The sequence below is a fragment of the Armigeres subalbatus genome, chromosome 3, assembly GCF_024139115.2.
Source record: "Armigeres subalbatus isolate Guangzhou_Male chromosome 3, GZ_Asu_2, whole genome shotgun sequence".
NCBI lineage: Eukaryota > Metazoa > Arthropoda > Insecta > Diptera > Culicidae > Armigeres > Armigeres subalbatus.
The window spans coordinates 78,621,639-78,634,304 of NC_085141.1; the positions used below are offsets into that span (position 1 = coordinate 78,621,639).

General features: G+C 43.9%; 1 protein-coding gene across 4 annotated transcripts in view; it reads left to right on the plus strand.

The window, feature by feature from the left end:
* The window catches only part of LOC134222966 (dual specificity mitogen-activated protein kinase kinase hemipterous-like), a 33,410-nt gene extending 25,570 nt beyond the window's left edge, over positions 1-7,840 (plus strand). The window contains exons 5-9 of one of the 4 annotated variants that reach the window (XM_062702107.1): positions 618-1,345; positions 1,409-1,963; positions 2,354-2,666; positions 2,999-3,082; positions 7,054-7,840. In XM_062702107.1, coding sequence (XP_062558091.1) covers positions 618-1,345; positions 1,409-1,963; positions 2,354-2,666; positions 2,999-3,082; positions 7,054-7,195 — 1,822 coding nt within the window. In that variant the 3' untranslated portion in view covers positions 7,196-7,840. The remainder of the gene's footprint in view (positions 1-617; positions 1,346-1,408; positions 1,964-2,353; positions 2,667-2,998; positions 3,083-7,053) is intronic. The other 3 variants (XM_062702108.1, XM_062702109.1, XM_062702110.1) reach the window with 3 other exon arrangements.
* The last annotated feature ends 4,826 nt before the right edge of the window (positions 7,841-12,666 follow it).

The following is a 12,666-nucleotide window of genomic DNA, read 5'->3' on the forward strand; positions in this document are numbered from 1 at the left end:
AACAAATATATTATCTTGTCGATTAATAGTAATCTGACGCGTTTTTCATTTCGCAAAGAAAAATTCGTTAAATACAGTCCGCTCGGTTTATTGAAGGAACAACTATTCTTCTTTTCAACGATATATGCTGATCTCCAAAATCGGTTGAGAAATGTTGGAGTTATGGCAGTTTTGGTGAGTCAAGAACTGACAAAAATCCATAAAAGCGATTTCGTGAATAACTAACGAGGAGTCCATCTGTTTGAAAAATTAACTCGGGTCGCCGAAAGCTTTCGAATGAATATAAATTTAGGCAGTTTTAAGACCCTCGTGCAAGTGGCCCGGTCTCAACGAGAATTACTCATTGCAATATTGCAACACCTACCGTGTGCACAACCGTATTTTTGATTATTTTTGTTTATTTGTAGGTAACTATTTGTTTAGTATTTTAAGTTCTAATCCGTAAGTATATTTTTCAATTTATCGTTTTAAATTTGTTTGTCATTTGCAATAACTCCATAACAGTAGTTTTAAACCTGTGACTGTGTTTGCATGCCTCTAACATTGATTATCCGTTCATTAAATGTATATACGTAAAACATGCTGCAAAGAAACTTATTTCTAACTTGCCGTTGCAGAGTCCCGACTCCCTTCGAAAGCCTTACGGAAGCGGTACAGGCACAGTCCAACCAACAAAAGCAATCAGTAATCGCATCGTCAATACCAATCAAGTCCAGCAACCTACAGCAACCGCAAAACAATACCGAAGCTCAGCAGCAAACTTTACAAGTGAAACTTAGCAGCATCAGCTTAGCGCCGTCACAAGCTACCTCGTCTTCCACAACATCATCTTTCGATATACGATCTCCCTCGCCCGCACAACTACCGCAACAGCAAATGCAAACACCTCAGGCAAATTATCTTAAATTGCATCAACCCAATTCAATGTTTAGCAATAGTACCAATAGTAGCGTCAACAGCAGCACCGGTCCGGATGTAAGCCGAAAGTACAAACATTCACCATTTCTACCCCGAAGAGCAGCAGCAGCCCCGGATTCAAATGCCAATGCAGGGGAGAATCTGCTTCTCGCTTACGGCAGCCCTAAAAAAGAATCGACCCTTAGCAGTCTAGGTCAGAGCATATTCAAAAATCTCACCACGTCGCCGTTCTCGCACCGTAAATCCGAACAGAAATCATACAAGCCACCGCTTCCTGGTGAAGATGGCGGTGGTGGAGTGTCTATTCTAAATGGGAATAGACCTGGTTTCAGCAATCCATCGTCGCCGCTTCTTCTCAATCGAAAGATGATTGATCTGAACGATGAACAGCAGTACAAGCAGTTACAAGGGAACACTAGTCCCATAGGTAAGGATTGCTTTGGTTGATATGAGACAAACTACCAATTATTCTGCATTTAATATTTTTTAGTTCTTCAACGGTTCTACCATCAGCAGAACCAGCTGAGAGAAAGCAAACAGCAGCAATTGGAGCAACATCTGTCAACAAATCCATTCTATCAGCCACAGCAGCAACAGCCGAGCGGAATCCCCATCAAATACAGCCCGCTGCCATCGCATCGAACTGTTCACCATCCAGTCAATCCAGCATTCGTTAGTGGCAATTATGTGGGTTATTCGCAGATACCACAGCATGAAGCGAGCAGTATACCTACCTACCAATACCAACAGCTCAATACAGGCCACAGCAATAGTAGTCCTAATAAGCCGAAAACAAGTGGCTTTTTCAACACCTTTAGTCGATCTAAGAGTCAAAACAATGGCAACACCAGTTCTAGTCAGCGGAGTAACACGGGTGCTAACGTGGGTGGAGGTCCAGGAACCGACGGTGGCTTTTCGGAAGGGGCTTTCTACCAAAACCAACAACTGTATGGACGACAGACGCTGCCGGAGTACGGCAGCGCAGGTTTCCAGATGCCGGGCGGTATAAGCAACGGCGACAGCAACATGATAAAAGACGATACAGGTGAGTGACGAAGAAAAAAACAAAATTGGTACTCTCCGACGGGGATACTGACCACTATACTATCGAGGACATGATTTTTTTTGCTGGAATAAAGCACATTAAACTATTGTTTATTAGCAGACATCCATCAACAGAAATATCAGCATATTTTTAAATTATGCTATACATAATTCATTATTTGCATTGTGTTGATTGCGTTATGTTTTTTTTCTTTCTGCATCGCTGCCTTCATTATCTGTATATTGAACAATCACCTGCCACCCCATTTCCCACCCTCCTTATTATTTCGTTTTTATCCCATCTTTTCCATCGAGTTGTCTTTATCTTTCGTGCACTGTTTGCTTTCGTGCTCAACTTTCTACGCCCCCTACCGCCAAAACCTCACACAAGCAGGATGGTTCAATTCAATTGCAGATCTGGCCAAACGACGGTTCGCTTCATTTGTTAAAGTGAATCTGAGCTCCTCTTCTGGCGAGAAACGACCGAAGGAGAAGCATCCGCACCATCAAATGCTGCAACCGCAACAGCAGTACCCATTCACCGGTGGGAACAGTTCTGTGGTGGCCCCCATGAGTAATTTCACCGCCAGTACTAATCCTTTCGTGGGGCCATCGAGTGGTATTCCTTCGGCAATTCCGCCGTCGGCGGCAGCTCACGTGCTGGGCAACGATCGACGGCATCGAAGTCCCGATCCACCTCCAAGGTGAGTTTGATTATAAGCCGTTTTGTTAGTATAATATTAGGCCGGAATAAATATGAATTCCTTCTTTTGTCATGTTTGTCTTTGGATAACGAAGGGGCTGGTGAATAAAAAATAAAAGGATAAATTGTTAAAATCGTAAAACTCATCAGTTTTCTCAACGAATTTTCTGGGAAAGCTCATATATTTTATTTATTTTTTCAGTCAAATTTTTAATTCCCCTCTCAAATAATAAAATAAAGCCACAAAAAATCGAGGGGGTGGCGACAGAAGAAGAAAATAGTATTTGTTCCGTATGTTGTATTTGACAAGTAAATAACGGTTTCCATCCGTAGGTTCAACAGGGGACAGTCGCCATTGTTGCTACATCGTAAATTAGAGAAATTAAGCCAAACTGGATCACCGCTGCTCAATCAACGGTGAGTAGGAAATTTTATCCAGACTGTCGTAGAAGTACTGTGGGGTCTTATACTATGTTCGCACTAGGGCCTTGTAACATGTTATTCGGCTATCTTGGTGGGCTTTCTTTTGTCGATAATTTGAATAACATGTCATTCAGGTCGTAGTGCGAATATAATATTACTGTCATTGTTATATGTAGTGTGGTTCATTCGCAGACATACTAGCCACGTTACCATCATGTAGAAACAAAAAATTATTTTGTTTTTGCGATTGAACAGGCACATGCTACTCAATTGAGATCTCTGTATTCATTTGAGATCTACGTAGACTACCTAGGCTACGTAGGTTTTTAAAAACAACTTGACAAACAAATAAAAAATTGCTTAAAACTGCTAATATAAATTGATATGTTTCTATTGTTGAACCAGAGCCTAGTTAAAAAGTTATCTTTAGTATTCAGCCCAGCGCAGTGGTCCGATTTTCGCGGTGTGAACGATGGATGGCTCGACCAACAGCTGTTGCAACTCGTGGTTCTTTCGCCTCCTCCACGTACCGTCCGCCATCTGTTCCCCACCATAGATGTTACGCAGCACTTTCCTTTCGAAAACTCCAAGTGCGCGTTGGTCCTCCACGAGCATCACAGGTCTCGTGTCCGTAGAGGACTACCGGTCTAAAGAGCGTTTGGAAGATAGTTTGGTATGGCGGCAAACTCTATTGGATCGGAGCGGCGCCACAAATTGTCTCCGAATTTATCTGCTGGTATCATTTTCGGCAGCCACCAGTGAGCCCAACCACCCCACGAACTGGTGTTAGTCGAATGCATAAAAATGTGATTGCGCGGTATCAATCCAGCTTATCGCCCTTTATCTTTATTGCTGTTGCATCAACAGGCTACATTTGGCCCCAATGATGTAGAGTATTTGAAAAAAAAAATGAACATGAAAAGTTGTTGTCAAGAGATAATACAAAGTAGGTATAACACATTTAAACAAGCATTGTCATTATCTTCGTCTGTTTATGTCTGCGAAGAATGATTAAAATCTTCGGCGTAACATGCTCCGTGTGACGTGGAAATCGAAGAGTGACGCGACTGTGTTGAAGGCCACAAATAGCTCCATGCATGCCATAATTTGTACGACGAAAGAACAGCCTCAACATATGGCTGCTACGGAGCATGCGTGGCTGGACGATCAGGTCTATTTGTTCCAACATAGCTCCACAGTCGATTCGTCCCTGCAGGGTATCGGCGATCATAATGGCTTTGTCGACATCTTTCCTTGAGCGAAGTAGTTCAAAGTTGATCAACTGACATCGGCTTTCGTAACTTGGTAGGCGAAACGGATCCGGCCAAGGTAGCCTGTGAAGCGTGAATCGAAGGAAACGGCGTTGAATAGATTCGATTCTCTCATCACCGTTGTTGTTAGAGTTATAGCAGAGCTTTCAACATTGTTGGGGTCCAGAACGGTTAACCACTAACCAGTCAATGCTAGTAAGCACGTTCGCGATACTGCAGTGGTCGGCTTTCGAAAAGTTGTAGGAAACGGAAGAGGGATGAGCGTTGCTAACAGGTCTTCTATCCTATACCTACAATTTGACTAGTCCTCTAGCAGGTAACTGTTAGAATTTGAAACCAGCGAAAAAGCTCATTTCGGCATCCATTTAGAATATACCGCGCTTTTATTACTATCAACATTGGCATCCCGTTAACCGAAACAAACCTATGTCATAGAACAGCGGTTCTCAACCTTTTTCTTGAGGGGTACCTCTTCGATTTTTTGCATCAATTGAGGTACCCCCTCTCGAAGTTATGCTTCCAATCTTCTTGAAAGAATAATTCCAAGCACTTTGAATGGAAGCTCCTTTTAGCTTTTGAATCCCTTTAAAGTAGGCTTTCGCGGCTCTTGATTAGAGGCTTTTGGGTCTCTTGTAGAGAGGCTTCCAAGCCTCTTGAATGCGGTTTTGGAGCCACTTAAAAGGAGTCTTCCTTTGCATCTTAAAAGGACGCTTCCAAGCCTCTTGAAAGGAGGCTTCCGAGCCTCTTGAAAGGAGGCTTCCGAGCCTCTTGAAAGGAGGCTTCCGAGCCTCTTGAAAGGAGGCTTCCGAGCCTCTTGAAAGGAGGCTTCCGAGCATCTTGAAAGGAGGCTTCCAAGCCTCTTGAAAGGAGGCTTCCAAGCCTCTTGAAAGGAGGCTTCCAAGCCTCTTGAAAGGAGGCTTCCGAGCCTCTTGAAAGGAGGCTTCCGAGCCTCTTGAAAGGAGGCTTCCAGGCCTCTTGAAAGGAGGCTTCCGAGCCTCTTGAAAGGAGGCTTGAGCCTCTTGAAGGAGGCTTCTGAGCCTCTTGAAAGGAGGCTTCGAGCCTCTTGAAAGGAGGCTTCCAGGCCTCTTGAAAGGAGGCTTCCGGGCCTCTTGAAAGGAGGCTTCCGAGCCTCTTGAAAGGAGGCTTGCGAGCCTCTTGAAAGGAGGCTTGAGCCTCTTGAAAGGAGGCTTCGAGCCTCTTGAAAGGAGGCTTCCTGAGCCTCTTGAAAGGAGGCTTCCGGGCCTCTTGAAAGGAGGCTTTGAGCCTCTTGAAAGGAGGCTTCTGAGCCTCTTGAAAGGAGGCTGGAGCCTCTTGAAAGGAGGCTTCCAGGCCTCTTGAAAGGAGGCTTCTGAGCCTCTTGAAGGAGGCTTCCAGGCCTCTTGAAAGGAGGCTTCCTGAGCCTCTTGAAAGGAGGCTCTGAGCCTCTTGAAAGGAGGCTTCCGGGCCTCTTGAAAGGAGGCTTCGAGGCCTCTTGAAAGGAGGCTTCCGAGCCTCTTGAAAGGAGGCTTCCTGAGCTCTTGAAAGGAGGCTTCTGAGCCTCTTGAAGGAGGCTTCCAGGCCTCTTGAAGGAGGCTTCCTGAGCCTCTTGAAAGGAGGCTTGAGCCTCTTGAAAGGAGGCTTCTGAGCCTCTTGAAAGGAGGCTGAGCCTCTTGAAAGGAGGCTTCTGAGCCTCTTGAAAGGAGGCCTGAGCCTCTTGAAAGGAGGCTTCCAGGCCTCTTGAAAGGAGGCTTGAGCCTCTTGAAGGAGGCTTGAGCCTCTTGAAAGGAGGCTTCCGAGCCTCTTGAAAGGAGGCTTCCTGAGCCTCTTGAAAGGAGGCCTGAGCCTCTTGAAAGGAGGCTTCCAGGCCTCTTGAAAGGAGGCTTCCTGAGCCTCTTGAAAGGAGGCTTGAGCCTCTTGAAAGGAGGCTTCGCGCCTCTTGAAGGAGGCTTCTGAGCCTCTTGAAAGGAGGCTTTGAGCCTCTTGAAAGGAGGCTTTGAGCCTTTGAAAGGAGGCTTCCGAGCCTCTTGAAAGGAGGCTTTCGGGCCTCTTGAAAGGAGGCTTCCGAGCCTCTTGAAAGGAGGCTTCCGAGCCTCTTGAAAGGAGGCTTCCGAGCCTCTTGAAAGAAGGCTTCCGAGCCTCTTGAAAGGAGGCTTCCGAGCCTCTTGAAAGGAGGCTTCCGAGCCTCTTGAATGGAGGCTTCCGAGCCTCTTGAATGGGGGCTTCCGAGCCTCTTGAATGGGGGCTTCCGAGCCTCTTGAATGGGGGCTTCCGAGCCTCTTGAAAGGAGGCTTCCGAGCCTCTTGAAAGGAGGCTTCCGAGCCTCTTGAAAGGAGGCTTCCGAGCTTCTTGAAAGGAGACTTCCGAGCATCTTGAAAGCAGGCGAGTGCAGTTGGCGAGTGATTGCATAATCAATTCTTTCCCATCTTCGACATACCGTGAGGACGTGGTCAGCGCTGTTATCGACCATTTAAAATCATTTAAAATGAGTTTGCGAGCAAATCCCATGCTACCATCCATTGGTTCCCTGTGCATTTACCGGTGTTCTGGTCAATCATGGAGTAGCAACTACGAAATGCACAGTCGCTCATGCTCATTCTTATTTTCGCCGTTATGTAATTTTTGAATGAACCCTTATATGTTCAATAGTACATATATCATAATGAATCCTAACTTAAGTTTAGAATGTAAAAACATCTCCTTTAATACTGTTTTCAGTTTCACCTCGGCATCGCCGTCGCCTCCGCTACCGCCCCGACGAGGCTCGGAAAGCGTTCCCGGTTCACCGCAGCACATACGCACTCGCATGCACTACACCCCGGAACCACATAGGCGGCCCTACCGAACAATAGACCAATGAGTGGGACTGCAAATTCTGGTCATGTGATCGATGTACAGCTTTCTGGATTGAACATCACTGTGTCTTGTTAGGGGCCTGGCTCTCATCTCGCCGTGATCAGTGTCGTATCATTGTGTACCTTTAATATCGTTGATGCCAAATCGTTTGATGCTTGTGCCCTAGTCGCTTCGGATCGTTTTGCCTAATGCGCGCTGGAAGATATCCTACATAGGAGGAGTGTTGCAATATTACCTGCTTTCGTGGTTGTAGCTTATTATGTCTTGACAGACATAGTTGAACATTCAACGGGCAATGTATACCTGTCGTACGCAGTGTCAGTTCTTTCATCTTTATACATCAAATGACATGCATCCCAAAAAAACGAAAACGATATAAACATACGAAATTTGATTTATTTTGTTAAGAACGACGAACTTTCGACAATCTAAGTATTTTATTTTATTTAGACTATGAAAGTTCGATTTTGACGATGCAGCGATCTCAACTTTGTAGACTTTCTGACTTGACATAATTCTTTGATGAAAACAAACAGTAAATAAAACCGTAGATTTCAAACATTGTAGCTTTCAGATTTTTGTGTTGCTAAAACATAATTCAAATTTTATAAATTTTTGTTTCATAAAATAAAATTCCAAAATAAAAGTACGATTGGACGACATCTATCAAGGCGGATTGAGAACGAATGATAGCAAATTGACTGATTTACGTATAGCTTGACAAACCTAAACCAAATTAAAACACCCTTTGGTTTCTTTTTTTCTTGTGATTAAACGTGTTCTTTCCTTTTCCCTACGTTTTCGCTTTCTATTAAAAAAAAATGTGAGCATTATGCAGTTCTTTATTAAAAATGTGGTCACGTGCTTATTCAAAAATCAAAAATATAAAACATTTAATTGAAAAGATTGATTCGAATTTTCTTTGCGTTGTAAAGATGGTATGTTTTAGAATACAATGCTCGCATGTGACCACTCATTTTATAGAAAAGATCTATTTATGCAGCACATATATATACACATATAGGCTGGATCATAACAACAAACAATTTCTTTTCTGCAGTAGATTGTTCATTCTATCTTTGCACGTATATGCCTTCATCATTACATCGGCCGATATATTAGCCTGTGATCGAATATGAGTCCCATTAGTTTTGATTTTAGACTCATATGGGAGTAATATGCGCTCATGGGCAATATATAACCAAAGCGCAAAATTTAAATTTCCCATCTTCAATAAACAATTGAAAAATAAGACTTGTGATTCACAGTTTCAACAAGTTTAGTAAAATGTTGAACACTGCGAATACGATATATGCGATCGATTGATTAAGTGTAATCACCCAGCATAGCAGACAACATAATGGATTTTGTACATACATTAATTCATGATAATGGGTTCTTTGAAAACACATAAAAATTATAAAACAAAGAAAAGCGAAGAAACAGACACAAAACCGACAAAGCAAGCTTAGGTTAACGATGTAGGAAATTATATTCAAAGAGAATAAGTCGAGAAGCGTGTTGACAAAAAAAAAAAACGCGCCAAGCGAAAAAAGTTCGAAACATGAAAAAATGAAACCATTTAGTCATTTATTATATTATAAAAGCATATATTAAAAACAAACTAAATAATGTGAGAAGCAAAAAAAAATACAAAAGAAAATATTTATGAAACGAAAAGCACACAAAAAGGTATAAAAAATACGCTAAATCAAGTAATTATTGCTGTATTTTTTTCTGAAATTATCCGAAACTTCATACATATTTATTATATTTCTTATAATTTCGCATTTGCGTGCTATGGAGTGTGGGTTTGATTCTCATCTTAGTAGGGAAAAAACTTCGCGAAGCGAATAGTTTTCCTCTGGTCTTCAGGGTGCTGTGTAAATGTCTAATACACCCAATATTTTTTTTACACGGTTGGTATTCTTTAATTTCCCGGTCAACCTGATTTTTTACAGCTTTTGAAATACCACCTGAATTTTCTTTGATTTTTTGTGAATTTTTTCATGGGGTTAACTCATAGTTTCATCAACGCTAAAGGTCGTAATTAGCTGAAACCCACCCGTGTAAAAAAAGAACCGGGTGTACCAGGTGTTATTTATATGCGCAGTCTTAACAATTTGGTACATTTTTTATCGTCGTCCATTTCGTCATATTTGCTTGTCGTATAAGCCACTGTTTTGCTTGTACGGTTCCCATAAGTCCATAACTCAGATGTTGGGATAATCCTCCTATCCGGGGTTTTTTTCCGGTGGGTCAAGGATGTTATCGATCATTTAGTAATTCGCGTTCGATCATTTAGTAGTTTGTCAATAACTTATTCCAGAAGCTGAATTTCAAAATGTGTTGTATGGTGGACTTCTAGTGCGAAGGTTTTTCTACAACTCTGCCTAATGGTTCGTTGTTAGAATTCAATTAATAACGGAGTTACAGCGCTAGTTGCAGTAACTTAAACTAAATGATTGGAATTTGGTTATCATTTAGTCTAAGTTACTGAAACTATAGTTTCAGCTCTGTTACTAGTGGAATTCAAACAACGAACCATAAGGAAGAGTTGCAGATAAACCTTCGCACTAGAAGTCCACCATACAACACATTTTGAAATTCAACTTCTGGAATAAGTTATTGACAAACTACTAAATGATCGAACGCGAATTACTAAATGATCGATAACATCCTTGCGGTGGGTTATTGGGTCAGGTGCAGTAGGTATTGCGGGGTGCTCCGGTCGAGACAAGTGCGATTTTAAATTGCATATGCCACCGGGAATGCATGGTGAGGGGTGTTTATGCTCGGTTCATAGTCACTTCGAACGATCTGGTATCGTTGTGGTATCAATTGATAAGCGTTCCTGCTGGATGTGCAGGAAGTTAGTTTTATTGTCTCAAAATAGCTAAAACTACCTACTATTATTCCTTCCCTCTTCCTAACTGACTACAAGGATGTGGCCGGCGCCGTTATTGATCGTTGAAACATTTGATTCACTGAGAATGCTTTAACAATCCCAGTCACTGATTTCGGTCAATCGCGGAGTATCAACCATAGATATGTGTAGTCAGTCAAAGCTAAGCTGGGTCATTGTCATTGGGTCAGATGCAGTAAATTTGATCACGACTTCCTTTTTTGGCGATATAAGTCCAACATTATTCTGTAGCTTCTGTTTACCAAGGAGGTGCGGCTCCAACAGCGTCTGTTCTGGCATCCAGCGGCTGAGTGTGAAATGCTATTCCCCGGAAGCTATACCTAAGATGGCAGCCCCATCCCGGTGGATAGGAAACCTTGGGCCAACAATCTACTGTTCCCGAAACATCAATTTGTTCGAGAATCCGATAATGAAAGAATACGGACTGATTTTACGTCAACGAGTCTTAGCGCAAAACAACGGACACTAATAGGAACATAGAACGTTTTAACCCTAGTCCAGCAGGGTAAATTGGCACAACTTGCCAGTGACGCACGCCGCATGAAGCTTGAGATCCTGGGACTGAGTGCAGTCCGTTGGCCAAACTTTGGAGAACACAGAACGCCGTCGGGACAAATTCTGCTATACTCTGGTTTACGAGGTGAACACGCTCCCCTGCATCGTGGAGTTGGCTTCCTACTAAGCGCTCAGGCACACTCTGCGCTTATGAAGTGGGAACCTATAAGCGAAAGGATAATCGTTGCCAGACTTAGAACACGGGTCCGAAACCTTACTATAATCCAATGTTATGCGCCAACCGATGCTGCCGATCTGCAAGACATAGAGAACTTCTACAGTCAACTCAATGCCGTCGTAGATAGAATTCCGAAGGGTGATATCAAGATGGTTGGTGCTCTCCTTAGCCGTGCGGTAAGATGCGCGGCTACAAAGCAAGACCATGCTGAGGGTGGCTGGGTTTGATTCCCGGTGCCGGTCTAGACAATTTTCGGATTAGAAATTGTCTCGACTTCCCTGGGCATAAAAGTATCCTCGTGTTAGCCTCATGATATACGAATGCAGAAATGGTAACTTGGCTTAGAAACCTCGCAGTTAATAACTGTGGAAGTGCTTAATGAACACTAAGCTGCGAGGCGGCTCTGTCCCAGTGTGGGGATGTAATGCCAATAAGAAGAAGATATCAAGATCTGTTTGGGCGACTTCAATGCGAAGATCGGATCCGACAACTCGAACCATGAGCGCATTATGGGACGCCATGGTCTGTGAGAAATAAGCGAAAACGGAGAGCTGTTCGCAGAATTTTGTGGTAATAACGACATGGTGATCGGGGTATCGCTCTTCCCTCATCGACCGGTTCACAAGGTCACGTGGGCCTCCCGTGACGGCTTTACAGAAAATCAAATCGACCACATCTGCATCAGCCGAAAATGCAAACGGAGCCTTCTTGATGTACGGAATAAACGTAGTGCCGATATCGCGTCTGATCATCACCTCCTCATCGGCTAAATACGCCTGCGCATTGCGCGGATTCGTCGGCAGAATGAGAGAGTTGGAAGAGTTGGAAGACGGTTCAACTCACGCCAACTGGAAGATGCCACGGTGAAACGGTCCTTCGTTGGAAAACTGGAGACGCGTGATGCAGATATTTCGGAAGGTGGCAGCGTAGAAGAGCAATAGACCGTCATCAAGAATGTCTTCATCGCCACCAGCAAGAACAATATGGGCGAACTGCGCACCCAGAGAAAACAATGGATCACCGATGAGACCTGGAGGAAGATAGCTGAGCGAAGAGAAGCCAAAGCCGCGATAGAGCGATAAAAAACCAGAGGAACCAAAGTCTTGGCCCGTCAACGGTTCTCGGCTCTTGAGAAAGAAGTAAAACGCTCATGTCGACGGGACAAGCGAGCGTGGGCAGACTCTCTGGCCGACGAAGGAGAGTGAGAGCCGCAGTAACCGGGCACATTCGCGGATGATCAGTTATTGACCGACCCAACTGATCAGCTGAAACGCTGGTTCGAGCACTTCGAACAACTTTGTGAAGTGCCTGCCAGGCCACCACCACCTCGGCATGGTCTGCCTAGGATCCGACGTATAACACGCGTCAATACAGAAGATCCATCACTGCTAGATATTCAAACAGTCATCCAAAGCATGAAATCGAATAAAGGCCCAGGGGTCGATCACATATCAGCCGAGATGGTCAAAGCTGACCCCATGACAGCCGCTCAAATACTGCATCGTTTATTTCGTAATATTTGCGATAGCGCAACTTTACCGGTCGACTGGATGCAAGGTATCGTAGTGAAGATGCCCAAAAAGGGTGATCTGACCGTATGCGATAACCGGCGAGGTATGTTGTTGCTGGGTGCCGTTCTCAGAGTTCTATGCCAAGTTATCCTAGCCCGGATTCAGGAGAAGATCGATGCAACTCTCCGGCGGCAGCAGGCCGGATTCCGTGCCAGAAGATCCTGTGTGGACCATATTGTCACGCTCCGCATCATTCTGGAGCAGGTCAACGAATTCCAAGTGCCCCTTTACTTGGTATTCATTGA